The 16,678-nt window shown below is 47.7% G+C and overlaps 1 protein-coding gene across 1 annotated transcript in view; it reads left to right on the top strand.

The window, feature by feature from the left end:
• LOC138651418 (beta-2-glycoprotein 1-like) overlaps positions 1 to 8,543 on the top strand; it is a 66,609-nt gene extending 58,066 nt beyond the window's left edge. Inside the window, exon 8 of the mRNA XM_069741601.1 lies at positions 8,224 to 8,543. Within this exon, the coding sequence (XP_069597702.1) occupies positions 8,224 to 8,297 (74 nt within the window). The 3' untranslated portion in view covers positions 8,298 to 8,543. The remainder of the gene's footprint in view (positions 1 to 8,223) is intronic.
• The last annotated feature ends 8,135 nt before the right edge of the window (positions 8,544 to 16,678 follow it).

Below are 16,678 nucleotides of genomic sequence, written 5' to 3'. Positions count from 1 at the left end.
GCCGAGCTGTCTTCCATCCTGTCTGACGTCTGCCCACCTCGCGCCCCAGTACACATACGAGTGGCCGACAATCCACACCAACAGCGAGGATGAACCTGAAAAACATGAACAACTTAAACAAGCGCCAAAACGAGTAAAAGATCGAACAGTCCCCAGCTGCTCAAGGCCTCACATAACTCCGATAACGGCCGGACTCCCACCGCCCAATCTTCTGCACCACCTCAGGAGCCAATCCATTTCGCGCCGCCTTAGTAGCAGCCCCGATCCGAAAAGAATGGGAGGCGAACCTGGCAGAATCTACCCCGATGGCCTTTAAACACTGCTGAAAAACCGCTACAAACTGATATTTAGACAGGAAAGACCTGTCCTCATGACGCAACAAAGGCCCATCACCACACAGGTGAAACCTATCAAAATCCTGCCAGCAACGGACAGGACACATAACAGAACCGGGAACAGCGCCCAAAGCCACTTTTTTACCCCACCCCATCTGATCTGTCTTAGACTTCCGAATCCAAAACTGCAGTGACCCCTCGGAAGCAAAAACGTCCCCCGCCCACAGGCCCCCTTGATGAACCTTAGTGGGTGACACTAACTCCCCAATCCTCAAAGCTCCATAAAAGGCCAACGAAAAAGCTAAGAGAAAAAGCACAACCTCAAAGCTGGAAACGCATACGTCGCCCAAACGTACCCCCAACCGCTCCAACATCTCAAAGGACACCGGGCGCCTGCAATCTCCACGGCTGCATGATCTTCTCAGCCCGCTCGCAGCTTGCTTTACCAAAAAGGACTTTGTCACGTCCTGAAGGCCCCGTAGCCTGAAACCAAAGGCTAAAGCCGCTATCGTCCTATCCACCTTCGCTGCCAACCATCCCTGATCCGCCCCATGTCTCAACCACAACAACAATGCCCCCACCTGGTCCAAACCCGCACCCGCAACGCCGCAAGCCGCCAGCCAACTCTCCCAACTGCTCCATACCGCCTGATAAACTGACCACGTACTCGGAGCGAAGGATGCTTGGATTAGAGGCTGTGCAGCCCGGACACCATGCTCCAGAGTTCCGCCGGGCATTCCAGCCCCATCTCCTCGGCATCCGGCGCAAGCGACCAAAAACGCTCCCACTGGAAATGAGACAAAGAATCGGCAATGCAATTATTAACACCAGGCACATGCAAAGCCGTGAAATAAGCATTCAAGTGTAAGCAAGACAAAACCAACTGCCGAAGAACTCTGATCACCGGGGGCGACGCCGTCGTCAAACTGTTAATGGCGCACACAACCGCCATATTATCACAATTAAAATGAACCCTTTTGTTCCGCATATCGTCGCCCCAAAGCTGCACCGCCACCAAAATCAGGAAAATTTCCAACAACGTGATGTTCCGCACCAACCCTGTTTCAAACCAGGCTTCCGGCCATCTAGCTACACACCAACGGCCCCCGAAAAAGGCCCCAAAACCAATACCGCCCGAGGCGTCTGTAAACAAGTCCAAGTCAGCATTACCCACTGCCTCCTCCATCAACAACGAACGCCCGTTGTAACAGGACAAAAAACGGTCCCAAACCTCCAAATCAGCCTTGTGTTCGGCTGACAAATGAACAAAATGATGAGGGGCGGTTACCCCTGCCGTAGCACTGGCCAGCCTCCGTGAAAAAATTCTCCCCATGGGAATAATTCGACACGCAAAGTTCAACTTCCCCAAGAGCGACTGCACTTCGCGCAGTGGCAATTTTTTCAAACGTCTAGCTCGGGCCACCTCGTCTCTCAGACCCAACACCTTGTCAACCGGCAACCTAAACTCCCACCTCACAGAATTGATGACAATACCCAAAAAGGACAAACTCGTGCACGGACCCTCCGTCTTGCCCGGTGCCATCGGGACCCCAAAGCGCTCAGCGACCCTAACAACCGTCCTTAACAGGACCTCACAACATTGAGACTGATCGGGGCCTATGCACAAGAAGTCATCCAGATAATGAATCACCGAGTCCAAACCGGACACATCCCGCACCGCCAACTCCAAAAAGGAACTGAAAGCCTCAAAATAAGCGCACGATAGTGAACAGCCCATCGGCAAACATCGGTCAACATAAAACCCGCCGTCCCAATAACAGCCTAACAACCTCATACTATCGGGGTGAACCGGCAACAAACAAAAGGCCGACTCAATATCGGTCTTGGCCAACAATGCTCCCCTACCGCAACTGCGCACCCACCTGGCTGCCTCATCAAACGACGTATAAACCACCGAACAGAACTCCGGATCAATCCCATCATTAACCGACCTCCCCTTCGGGTATGACAAATGCTGAATGAGCCGGAACTTATTCGGCTCCTTCTTGGGCACTACGCCCAAAGGCGACACCACCAAATCATCCAAAGGGGGAATGGGAAACGGACCAGACATCCTACCCAACGCCACCTCTTTGCCCAACTTTTCAGACACGACTGATGCGTGCAACTCGGCCGATCTAAGATTCTTCAACGTCGGTGGTACCGCAAAACCCGGGGCCGGTATACAAAAGCCAACATCAAACCTGGCCCGGAGTAACTCTGCCCTCTCCCTATCAGGGAACTTATCTAGATAAGGAGCCATTGCGTCCAACCTCACCGGAGTCACCCCCTTTTGAATTACCCTCTGGCTTCCCTTTCTTCTTAAAGCACTTGGAGGCTCCGTGTGAAGCGCCGTTGCAGTGCGAGCACAAATGCTTGAACTTGCAAGTCGCTCCGAACTTACACTGGCCCTCGTTGAACTGCCAACACATGCCGTGCTTTTGACTGCTGGATTGTCCCGCCTGACCCCCGGCTCCTGAAGAGGAACCATGCCCAGTGCCTTGGCCGGAAGTTCCGGCCCCGCCTTGAAAGGAGTATCCTTCTGATCCCATCTGATCGCTGGACAAACTGCCTTCCGCTGCCGAAACTGCTCATCTTATCGTAACCATGCTTGACCACCATAGGCCCTATGCGCCTCCCCTATGGAATCCATATAACAAAACAAAGCTGAGCAATTCTCGGGAGCCTTCTCGCCAATAACACTTACCAAATCGCAAATGCCTGAAGCCAGTTCACAAACATCTGAGGAATAAGGCGCCATCGCCGCTTTTCCTCATCCTCCTTCTTACTATCCTCCTTTTTATTCTTATCCAGGTTAAATTTCTCCAGCGGTAAAAGTGAAAGTATCTCCACGTAATCGTCCTTCCAAATATTCTCATGCACCTCCTTCTTCAAATGCACCCACAACGGCCCTTCAAAGCACACATACACCTCACCACACGCCTTATCATCTAGCCGAATGCCCCCTTCTTTCTCTTTCTCAGTCTGTACAGATACCGAGACCGGCTCGGCCGACCTGCCCTGGTCACCCGAACCGCTGCCTAACAATGCTAACCCCAACAATCCGACCCAAGCTATCAAAGGAGACGGCCCTGGCCTACCACTGCTCAACCGCGACAACAGCTCCCGCACCCCCGACAACAACTCGCCCACCCCTTCACGACTCGTATCTGCCCGCAAACCAACTCCCTCACCCCGCTCTACATACCCCCCAACCCGATCCACCGAAGTCAAAGTCGGCATCGACAACGCCGGGGACAAACAAAACATAGAAGGGTTCTCACCAGGCTGCAGGGGAGCTGTGATCCCCCCAGCCGCAGACGCCGTCGCCGTCCAGCCGTCTCTTGATCCCGAAGCCGTCCGTGCGTCCCCCCGGATGTGAACTTCGCACCTCACAGCTCCAGCTGATCCGACCCCTGCAGAGGGGACCGTGCCGACCCCGTCACTCGAGCATGTATCCGTCAGGCCCAGACCCGGACCCGCCATCCGAAACTCTGCCATCTGCCGCCATCCCAGGAAGAGGTGCGGGCCCGCTCGCCGATGCATGAGGGGAATGGCATACCCCGGCCGAGTCCAGCAGCCCCGCCGGGTCTGGGGCGCCGCCCGCCGCTGGGATACTCCCCCGCCGTCTCATGGTGCCGCCGGAACCAGGCCGCCTGGGACAGGCATAACCGCCACGGCCCACCGTGACATCACCGTGTCTTGCAGCCGCTCTGGCGCGCATGGGCCCAGACCCCCGGAGTGATGGGGGAGAAGGCCCGACTGCCGCCGCAGGCCCCAGCACGGCAGGTGGATTCCTCCTGGACCGCGGCCTGCTGGGGCGCTTGTGCGCAGGCACGCGGCCCGGAGGGTCCTGTGAGGGGCTCCTGCGCCGCCGCTGTGATGCTGGGGCAGTGCCAGGGGATAGGCGCTGAGGGGGGCGCACGCGCCTAGGCCGCCGCTCACCGGGCCCAGCCGCCGAGGGATCCGCGCCGCTGCCGCTGCTGCTGGTATCGCCTAGGATGTCTGATACTTGTGCCTCTAGCCAGCCGGGAGGCTGCGACGTCGCTGCCGCCCGCAGCTGTGCCAGAACCTGCTCAATGGCTGCCATTGTCAGCGCTGGTGTGTGTTCCCTCCTGCTCACGAGTCCACTGAGCGGGAAGTGAACAGCTCCTCCCACCTGCTCCCACTATACCCCTCACCAGCAAGTTAACCCTCCCCCTGGAGCAAACCCCACGCCCCCCCTCCCCATGCTCCAAACCCCCTGTCATGGCGGCTTCCACGTACGCCGCCCGGGGGAGGGGGGCGGGCGGCTCGATCCAGCCTGTCTGAATGCGTGCCTTAGGGGAAGCTGCAGCATGCAGCTGAGAGGAATCCACAGAGGTAAGTGGTGAAAGCCAGGAGCCACTTCCCGCTCTACTGACCCAGGCTGAGTGCCCCCTACTCAGCAAGGTATCAGCCATGTGCCTCTTCACAGGAGGAAAGGAAATGAGGTATCCCCTCCGATCCCCCTGAGCACATTCCAGGTAATCCTTGCTCCAATGCGCATCTACCGCGTGTCTGTCCTCCTAGGGACAGTGTGAGGAGCTGTCCACTTATTAAAGACTATTGGACAAATAGACATAGAGTGGAGTTCATGGCTCTACAAGTTGCTAACTTTTTCCAGCACAGAGCACTGGTTGCGTTGATATTATTGTATATTATTAGAGATTTGCTTGCTGTGTTTTATTAGTGATTTGCTTGTTCATCAGTTCAGCCTCAGGAATCAATGTTTCCATTCAGTGACAGTAAGCAGAGGAAGACTTGCAGGCTAGATCTGATGCATACATTAGGCCAAACCCAAGATTAGTAATCAAGAAACTCTATCATTCCGTTGTTCTTACAGCCACTAGTTCCATTGTGTAAATGGGGATTGTAGACCTAATGGAGCTTTTACTACAGGGGGTCTCACATGTAGTCCCAGGTGATGGGCTTATGGAATATGCTTCATTCTTTGAGCTAAAAGCAAATGTTTAAGGGGGCGGGAGAAAAAGAAGCCACATGTTTTGTCAGGCAGTGAGAAGAGTGACTTAGAAGGGAGAGGATCGAGGATGAGGTCCTGAAGCACATGGATGGATGACCAATGGAGTTGGAGATTGGTTGTTGGCTGAAAGAGTATCATTGTGCTACAATTGTGATATCCAATGTCTGGAGGAACATAAGCTGTGAATGCACACTATACCGTCTGGAAATACCAAAAGCTGCGGACCAACCAAAAGTTGGGAGACAGTGGGTATTGCCTGGTACAGGGCAGTGGAACTACCAATTCCAGGTTGCGAACTTGTGGACTGAGGACATTACATTTTGGCCATCTACCTGGATTTGTTGTACAAACATGGATGTAAGGAATAAAAAATAGTTGCTTCGTTAACCTGCCTAGGTGAGTATTACAACCCACAACCTCAGATCTTCATAGATGGGAAAAACACAGAGGGTGAGGTGGAGAGGGGTGCTTTTAACCTCTCGTGTTTCCTGTCCCTAGAATATGAGAAGGACCACCTCCTGGTGTGCTGTCATGAGGGATGTCCTGGAAAAAGAATGTGACTTGGAAAAAAAAGATGTAAATCGGGCCCAATGCTTCCACTTATTTTTTTATGGACCTGTGTTCATCATATGAGCAGTATTTTAATCCAATGGGAATCAATAATTTCTTATTGAATGGCAGCACAAGAAGATCTTGACAACTGTGATAAATTGATATAGAAAGAATATTGCAAAATCATTACAAGCTTCCAAAAAAAGGTCCATGTAGAAATAATGTGTCATTTTCCAATGAAGCTTCTTAAAGTCTATCACTATGTTGGAGTGCCAAACTCGGCTTTGCCAATGTGAGAAATCATCACAAAAGAAAAACACCTACAAGTCCCTCAGAGAGCAGTGTGTCTTTCTATTCACTCCTGTAGGACATTTTCTCTATCTCTAGATGTGATATAATTCTGAATTTAATCTATTAGTGCGGTACACATAATGTACATATGATGGGCTTCATGAAAAATGTGCTTATTTTTATAGCAATACTATTAGTGTTCCCAAAGATTTATTCCTACAAGTATAATAAGAAATTAGGCACAGGTTCTAGCAAAAAATATGATATTATTAATCAAAAATAAGCACAATTCTTCTCTAGGTTGGACATTCCTCTGTTTAACTCTATTCATAGTTTTGACTATTATAACTGTATGAAAATGTGAACTGAGATGTAAAGATGTTATATGGGACTTTGGGGTTTTTTTTGGCTGTGGGACTAAGAACTTATTGGCATGTGGTAGCTAACTACCTGTCAGTTCTACCCTGCGACAATCTATAAGAGTTCAGAGCAGTCACAGATCACTCCTGCTAGTGGTTCTTGTGCTTCCAATGACATCACGTCAACAGAGCAGTTCCTTCTCTTCTTATACGAATTATCCATTGCCTAACAGCGGTGATCCAGCTGTCAATTAGGATGACATCGACAGTGATGATCTGTCTGCAGGGCACACCGGTAGTGAAAGAGCTTCTCTACTGACATGAGGTCAAATGAAGCTGGAGAATCACTGATTGAGCCAGAAGGGATTGTCACGGGGACGAACAGGCAGGTAGTTAGCATCTACCTGCCAGTAAGAGTTCTTAGGCCAATAGTATAAAAAAAACCATAGGCCTGGATAACCTCTTCAAAGTGGAGTGCATGATACTGATTGGCTACTGGCTTCTGACCCAAACTTGAGAGTCTCAAAAATGCTCAAGAGCCTGTTGAGTTTGGGTTGGGAAACCCGCAACCGAGTTACGTGGATATGTGATTGAAGGTTGATTTCAGACGAGCATGTCTCAAGATCCATAAATGAACCATAACGCACAGACCGGAAAAATGTATCTTGACCCGATCTAGCAGCCTTACTGTATATTTGCCTATGAGGTTGTTAATTCAAGTTAGGAGACGCATGGCGGTTCTTTATATGGAGCGTGAAATGTGTTATTCTAAAAAATGGCTCAAGGCTAAGGCTACAAAAAAAGTTAGGCAATGTCAATCATCATGTAACCAAATATCGTGCTACATTTCAGTATAGTGGAAAAATTGAATACTCTCGATTGGACACCTGTCACTCGCAAGTTGTAGAAAATGCTAAGGATTTAGGTTTATTGGGACATGTGTGTCACAATAATTTGTGTGTTGCATTGCAACCTTCTTGTAGTTGCCTACATTATGCTATTACTTAGTACCAGCATAGTGCGTTTGGTAATAAAAGGTTGGGAACCAGTGATATAATGCAAGGTTTGCAAGGGTGGTTTCCCATGGTACATAGAGGGTGTCCAAGGCAGGAAATCATAACATCCCTATGTCTTAATGAGCAGCTGTATTCAGATAACCCCTCTGCAACTGCTGGCTATCAATATTGGTCACTCTGCTTGCAGCTGGAGCTTTCTGAAAGCAAAGGTTGGAATTGCAACGTCTTGATATAAAAGCTCCATTTTAGTATATCCTATGAAAAGGCAAAGTGGTCGCGAAGCGTTTCTTAGAACCCACATAGCTACAAAAGGGAAAATAATTTGTATGGATGACAGATGGACATGATCCAAATAAAACTCTCAGTCCCCCTTTAATCATTTTCAGAAAGTAACGAGATTTACAATCCACTCATCCATTATATCTCACAGTTTATTTTTCACTTGAAAGATAAGCACACTTCTAATTAGCGAAAACTTCATATATGAGGTGTCTCCACGCCATAGGATGCTAATTTGACCCCGCGGGCTGTTATGTACTTGACAGTGCCGAGAGGAGCCTTAAAGCTGAGGAATGATTGGGTCAGCTCCGCCGAACGTCCTCGGGGGAAGAAATACATTGATTCCAGACTTCATTTTTCTAAATATATTTCTTTTCAATCTTTCTTAGAGCCGACCTGGGTCCAGTACACTTTTTTCTCCAAGAACCTTGTATCAGAAATTTCTTCCTGCCAAGAACTGTAAATGCTTTCAAAGAATGGGAGATGTCGCTATAAGTATTGCTACCAAGACAGAAGCGCGCCATTGTGTGTTGGTTCGTCATCGTTAACCCTTTCCATCTGGCGGTAAATAATTCTTCAAGACGGTGTGAAAGAACGGCCGCTCTCAGGGGCTGCAATTAAATGGTTTTAATATAGAGTTTAGCACAATGTGTACAGAGTGATATTTATTTGTAATGACTGCAACTTTTATTAAATACATTTAAGTTGATGGGGTTTTGCATGTGTTCTTGTTTTCAGAGAAGAAGCCGAACCGACCAGAAATAATACAATGTAATGATTTTTGATCACTTACTCAAACTTCTGTATTATCAGTCCATGTCATAAAGTGTGGGTTTCCTCTTATTTCCTCCCATACTGCAAAGACATGTTTCTAGGGAATGTAGATTATGAGCCCCAATGGGGACAGCAATGGTTATGTCTGTAAAGCGTGGCGAAATATGATGGCGCTATATAAACAAGCATAATACTTGCACATCCTATTTTTTAAATAACATATACTCCGGCACCTCCATTATCCCAGGGATGCCAGCACCGGGTCTCCCAGGGCTTGCGTGACATTATGTCACATGAGCTCTGCAGCCAGTAAGTGGTCGCTATTAGTAGGATGCTATGCTCTCTCTAATTACCTTTGTCTAAGGTTGAAGATGATGAAGGATGTGAGCGAGCAGCAGTTCAATAGTGGCGGCTGATTGGCTGCAGGGATCACATGACATAATGTCATGTGAGCCCTGGGAGACATCGCTAAAATGGTGGTGGCATGGGATGTGATTATGTTATTTTTATTTTAGATGGGGAATTTCTAAGTTGAAAAGGACTTGCCCCTACAACTTATTTGTCTCTAACATGTGCCACCATATTCCCATTGTACCAGTCTGTAGACGGTATCATTTTAAAGGGTCTACCACCTCTCCTGACATGTTAGAGCTAATTCTTCCAAAATAGAAATTCTGGAGCAAATTGGTCCAAATTAACAATTGAATATTATCAGTTCACTTTGACCCTGACCATTCAATGCTGATAATTTCAGATAGTGTATAGATATTCTTTACCTTATTGACCATGGCAAAAGTAGCAGACTACTTCCAATTACCTTATCCATTTCAAGATGGAATAACAGCACAACAACTGCAGTAACAGGCAATAGGTCAGCAGAAGGGGCTTCGATTTCCTTTAGTATCACATGGGTAATGGAAGCTATCACTGTTAAAGGAAATTATTCTAATAGAAACTTTACAAAATTGGTAAAAGTCACGATTTCAATCTCAATTTCTGTGGTAGACATTCCAGGTAATTTTGTAGATGAACCTGGGAGGCCTAGGATGCCTAGGAGGCTTAAATGCCCCAGTTAGGCGCTTGAATTCTTGGTACTGTAAGTATTACTATGTTATATTATAGCATTTTGCTAATATTTTGGGCAACTTACAATTTATGGAGCACAGCATGTAAGCAGCTTATCTGCACATATATAATTATCGAAATTTTGACAATTTTTTTTTTTTGGCTTCAGCCTCACATTAATTTTTATTCCAATTTGACAAGAAAATGGGAAACCTAACAAAATCGAATCCAGCAGCTGCAACTCCTAAAAAGAAATGTGCAATTCCCTGTAGGACATGCAGATCCACACGGGATGGTCCAGTTGTGACTGTTACTATTCAATACCTTAAGCCACTCCTGCAGAGCTCTTTAGGAATGGTTTAGGGAATTACGCCTGGGCCTTGGCACCATATTGCCACATCACATGCTGCATCTTACATGGCCAGTTGAAAATATTGTAAGGAGATGTGTCCCCTTATATCTTCAGATACTGTAGATTTGCCAGAAATCATTGACGTCCCCATAACAAAACCGAATACGTGAGAAATGTGCTACCACTCAATGGCCGGTGTTGTTGTTTTTCTGCATTTATTTTATGGCTGCCTCCAGGTCCCTTGTTTGTAAAAGGTTGCACAACCCGGCAGGAAAACTCAGATTAAAAATGAGCAAGGCTCACACCAATGACCTTGTAGTTTTCTCCACAGGGTACAGAGGTAGAAGATTTGACAAGCATTGCCGTTTCATCTTTTACTTCACAAACACAAAATGTCAACAGAGATCAATCTCATTATAAGTGATCCAAGACCTCTGGAGAAAGTCACTGCTATTAGAATGACGAGTTTGGGGGATCTTGACCTTGAATTACTAGAAACAAATGTGCAATCTGTATTTGAGAACACATGACGGAGAGGATGACCACATAAATAGAAGAGAAAATCTACACGCCAATGATTATAGGATAACAAATACTTCAGGAAGGGATTAGACCGACTCCTCATAAATAATTATACTAGAAATTATTTAACTTTACAAAACTGTATGATTTCTCTGCAATGTGTAAACTAGTACAAGTACTGACACTTAATATTAGATAGATAGATAGATAGATAGATAGATAGATAGATAGATAGATAGATAGATAGATAGATAATAGATACAGTGGGTACGGAAATTATTCAGACCCCGTTAAATTTGCATAAATTACCGTACTACATTTCTGTTTTTTTTCAGTCAAGATGGGGTGCAGAGTGTACATTAATGAGAAAAAAATGAACTTTTTTGAATTTATCAAATGGCTGCAAAGAAACAAAGAGTGAATAATTTAAAGAGGTCTGAATAATTTCTGTGCCCACTGTATTTTCAATTGGCAGGATCAGTCACCCAACAGGTGAAAGGGTTTAAAAAAGATGTAGGAGGCCAAAGTAAAAAAAATTCACATTACTTGTTTCTCGCCACTCTTTTTCCAACACTGCTCCAGTCCTCTAATGATCTCCATGGTTCCTCTTCTATCTAGACTGGCAAGTGGCAACATAAGACATTGCTACAATCAGATGCAAGTCTAGTTTTCCTTTACCCGGGGCAAAAATTTGGCTTGGTGCTCCTCCTATATGCAGCTTAAGTTTGAGTAGTCGTCATGTGGCAACTGTCACGATCAGCTGCGGCCGCAGATGCGGCGCAGCCCATAGACACCCCCAAGCCGACCAACCTCAGAAGGCGTGGGGTGTGCGTCCCCCGGGGATGAAATACGGACCCTTTAAACCACAGAGGGGGACCTGGCCTACCCGAACTAGGGGAGGGCAGCGAACGGGGTTCTGTGGCAGCTGAGCATGTGGACAAGGAAAGAGACACATAGGACTTGATTACACCGATACTTCAGGTATAGAGAAAGTAAAGTTTACTAAAGCAAAGTCACACAGTACATAAACAAAACATGACAATGTCAGGCTCCCGATTCCACACCTCAGAAGAGTACCACCCAGTGGACCCCAAGGCACCAACGGATCACTGAGGCACAGATAGGCGGGACATCAGGACCTAGGCAGGACATCAGGATACACGAGGACATCAGGGCACAGGCAAGACATCAGGATACAGCCAGGACATCTGGACACAGGAAAGACCTCAGGACATCAGGACACAGGCAGGGCATCAGAGTACAGACAGGACATCAGGGTCCAAGAGGTATTCAAGACACAGGCAGGACATCAGGGTACAGACAGGACATCAGGACATCTGGACCCAGGGTCACCGGTAGACATCAGACAGGAGTCGTTCGGTTCCAGACATCCGACACGACCTACCGGCACCACCAGAGTCTTCAGGCTCCAAGCTCCAGACAGCGGTCATCAGGTTCCAGACTGCGGTCATTAGGCTCCGGGCATTGGACTTAGGAAGGAACTCAAGCGTGATGGTGCAAACACCGCCGTACTGGACATGAGCCAGATGGGGTTAACACCGCATGGCAGTCAGAGCACAGAGTAGTAGATGCTCAGCAGAAACATCGGTTTCAAGACACTCAAAGTCACTGGGAGTGAGGCTCCAGATGCAGAGGGATTCCAGGAACATAATCACAGCAGACACAGTTCAGACAGGTTCAGGTACAGGATCAAGGATTTGGGCCTGGATTTACCGCCTCCAGGACAGGTGCCAGAACAGGACAAAACAGGAATCAAGGCAAGGACTTTGGTACCAAAACATAGACAGGAGAGATGCAGGACCACAAACACACATAGCAAAGTTCTAGAGCTTTATGAGTGTAGCTCAGGCCCCGCCCATAGGGCAGGGGAACTTTATATATGAGCTGCCCCTCAGCAATTGGCTAGAAACAGCATTTGAAGTACACACCCTAACCCTGATAAAAGCAGGGGAGGTGTGGCCGCGCATGCCCTAAGCACACACAGAAACCATTACAGCACAAACAGTGCAGGATCTGAGGCTCAGGGCACCTGGCTGAGACTGCATGCACTGAGCCACGTGGAAAGTCATGCACCAGCTGCAAATGATTTCACAACCCACGGACAGCTTCACAGCAGCAACCAGGGACCGCACATGAGGAAGGTATGCAGCAGGGCAAATACCTAAATGCCCATGTACGACTGCACAGCAGAGCAGGGAACTGAGAAGGCTCCTTTAAGGTAACAGCCAACAGTATCCCAGCTCAAATTAGGGCAAAAAGAGTAAAGGGTTAAAGCAAACATATGCATTGTCATACCGAAAACCAGAAACAGACAGAACGGCATAACAGCAACTACCTGCTCTTTTAAACTCTCTCAATGTTCAGTGAAACATTACAGTGTTTGCTTCATTAAGAGAGGCAGAAAGAGAAGCTAGTTTGCATGTGACCATGAACATGAAAATAGTGTATGTGTGGTCACATGATGACAGCTTAAATTGGCAAGCAGAGCCGAATCCTGGCAGTGAATATATTACATACGGTTAGGATTTGGCACACTAGAGTGATTATTTTTGTAAATAATGTACCTAACATAAATACAGATAGAGTAACCCTGAACTTGTCAGATGGCATAATACTTTAACCTTCGTCAGGCTGCATAATTTTTGCAACGTTAACAGGCTGCAGAGGTACAATTGTACCTTCATATATATTTTATTGAAATTTGGCCAATATATTCTGGACCAAAACTGCAGAGATGTCACGAAATTTCAGCCCTCTACGGCTTTTCGGAAAAAAAAGTTATTGCAATTTTAAAACGGAATAGTTACAATTGTACCTACTCAGCCGGACGAAGGTTAATAACATAGTCATGTATCAGGTTTTCTGTCAAGTTGTGAATTGTTGTGTATATATATATATATATATATATATATATATATAGGATCAGAACCAATAACAGTACATGAATACAACACCAGAAGAATCATCAGTGCAGAAATACAGCATCACAACCACGATCAGTACAGGATTACATCACCAAAAGGATAGTCAGTACATGAATACTTTACCAGAACCAGGGCTCTATTAGCCACTAGGCATTGGAGAACATGTGTCTATGGTGGCAAGTTGCAAGGGGGGTGCTATAGTGATGCATCATGTTGCAGGAGTAGAAAAGCCATCATTATCTCACAGCACAGACAGAAGAGAATGCATACTAATGGTACAGGACCTGTGATGACTTGTGTGGAAGAAGCCATCATAGAGTTGTGGAGGAAGTTTTTCCTTTTCCAGGGCAGGAAGCAGCAGTATGTAAGCTGGAGAACAAAGGGGCACTGGAGGCAGGTAATGAGGGAACAGGAGAACATGGGGAGTGCAGGATATATATCATAGATGGGTACATGCAGTACAGGGTGTGTTTGAAATAGAAAGATGCAGGCTATATGAAATACAGAGCTGCATGGGGATGCAGGCATGTAGGATACGAGGATGCAGGCTGTGCGGGATAGAAGGGTGTGTAAGAAGGTGGCACGGGGTGGTAGTCATGGGCGAGTTCACTAAGCAACAGTCAATGAGCACCCCGGCACCTTGTACATGAAAAGAGAAATAAAGTCCCTTGTACTGTATGTGTATCATGCATCACAGCATACTCATGAGCTGTGTCAGATTCCCCTCAGCTGCTGCCATGTCGGCTCCGAAAATCACATCAGAGACAAGGTCTTTTTCCACCAGTTGAACTTTACTAGACAGCAGCATATTCACACATAGGCAGCACAAGTCAAACACAGAGACATCTTCTTATCTGCATTGTTCACACAAGCAGCACAAGTTAAACACAGAGACATCTTATCTTTCCCTATCATCCGGACAGACTCCATTTTCTGCATCAGCTTCCCTTTCCCGGCAAGCTCAACTATATTCCTGGACAATCTGTGTCCCACCTGTTTCCTTGGACAATCTCTGTCACTCTTCTGGACAATCTCTGTCCCACTCGTGCTCCAAGCCCATCAGCTTCCTGCTGTTTCCCTGGCCCAGCTGCGAGTTATAGGGTAACATGCTCGCCGACTCAGCTGCCTCCTAATCCCAGCTGCTAGCTTCGGATCCTTCCTTGGAATGGTTCTGTATAATCTGGTGACCACCTGCACGATTCTCAGCCCAGGGCCCCATTACTGAAACAGCTTTATCCTCACAGCCTGTAATACTCTGCTCGCGCGTCCTGCCCTTGGGCAAGATGCCTGGGCATCTGACAGAACAAGGAAGTATCTGTCATATACAGCCCGCTCTGTCCTGCTCTGCTGTGTGACTCCTCCCATCTGCTTAACCTCTATGCTGTCTTTATTTAACTAATAGTGATGAGCGAATATACTCGTTACTCGAGATTTGCCGAGCACGCTCGGGTGTCCTCCAAGTACATTTTAGTGCTTGGAAATTTAGTTTTCCTCACCTCAGCTGAATGATTTGCAGCTACTCGCCAGCTCGATTGCATGTGGGGATTCCCTAGCAACCAGGCAACCCCCACGTGTACTTATGCTGGCTAACAGATGCAAATCATTCAGCTGCGGCGATGAAAGCTAAATTATGGTCCTGCACTATGTACTAATTTATCCCTAAGCTAAAGTGACGCACCCACAGGGCAGTGGGATACTTAGTACCAGGTCCGGTTGTAAAGGGGGACATCACGGTGGCTGCGACCCGGTCCGTAGCCCTGGGCATCAACGTTAAAGGGGTTAAATGTTCAAAGCTTGTTGTGACGCCACCTGTGGAGTTCGGTCAATATGTTGACTGACGCTGCATTACAGTGGTCCCCTCAGGGATGTTGCGGCAGCCCAGATGTTACACTTCCTACAGGTGAAGCGGTGTCCCCAGGGGTCCTATGGTGTGTGGCGTAGATGGTAAAGTCGGTGAATAAATGGAGGAGACGGGTTGTAAGCCTTTACCTGGTTTAGTTGTGGGTGACAGGCCATAGTCCAGGGCACCGGCAACAGGTGAATAAGAAGTCCAGGGACAAGTGGAATCCCCTTAGCAGGTCAGGTAGGAGCCTTCCACTCTGCGCTCACTGTCTCTGAGGTCCCTGCTGCCACTAAGTGTCCTAAGCAAAGTCCTTAATTGTTCTCCTGTCCAGGGACAGGTACCTGTATGGCAGGCAGCTTGAGCCGTGCCTACTGGGGTCCTTTCACGGTGACTCCAGGCTCCAAGGTGCTGCTGTGCCACAGGTAAATATGGGCAAAGTCCATGTAATTCAATGCCCTCATGTTCTGCTCTGTGTATTATAGTCCACAAAAGCCTCGGGTTCCCGATGCTTGGCTAATGTGTTCTGACTCCCAGGAGGCCTTTCTAGTCCCCTCCTGGAGTCCTGTTTCTCCACTGTGCTCCGACCCTGTCTGTCATCGCACACAGACTGTCTGCACTAACTGAACTAGCTCCACCTCCAAACCAGGATCTTTATCCAGGGAGGCTGCCCTAAAACAGGGTTTTGAGCTCCCCCTCCTGGCCTGGATTTGGAAGGTGTTGTGTGTGTGATAACTTACCAAAGGGATTCTCATTTGTCTCCAGACATAGCACTACCCTCCCCGAGAGGAAGGCAGCACTACTGTGGTACCCGAACTTCTGGGGTGCCACAAAAGCGCAATACATCACATTACAGTACAATTACATTGCAGTGCACACAATAGCAAAACATTAGTAAAACATCAGGGTGCCACATGTGACACAGGTGAACAGCATTACGGGGAGAGAGGGTACATTAGGGTCCCCGCCACCTCCTTACAGGTGCATGAGGGGGCTAACTGTGTGAGATAGAGGAGTGCATGCCGTGTGGAATAGATGAGTGCATGGGGTGCAGGCTTGTGGGATATGGGTATACAGAGGTGCATGGAGATGCAGGCTTGTAGGATGTGAGGATGCAGGCTGTGTGGGATAGAAAGGTGCATGAGGGTGCATACTGTGGGATAGAAGGGTGCATGAGGGTGCAGGCTGTGAGATAGATGAGTGCATGCTGTGTGGAATAGATGAGTGCATGGGGTGCAGGCTGTGTGGGATAGAAGGGTGCATGACGGTGCAGACTGTGGGCTAGAGGAGTGCAGGCTGAGTGAAATAGACGAGTGCAGGCTGAGTGGAATAGGTGAGTGCATGGG

This window comes from Ranitomeya imitator, chromosome 10 (assembly GCF_032444005.1).
Source record: "Ranitomeya imitator isolate aRanImi1 chromosome 10, aRanImi1.pri, whole genome shotgun sequence".
Classification (NCBI taxonomy): domain Eukaryota; kingdom Metazoa; phylum Chordata; class Amphibia; order Anura; family Dendrobatidae; genus Ranitomeya; species Ranitomeya imitator.
This window is presented reverse-complemented; position numbering and strand designations above follow the sequence as displayed.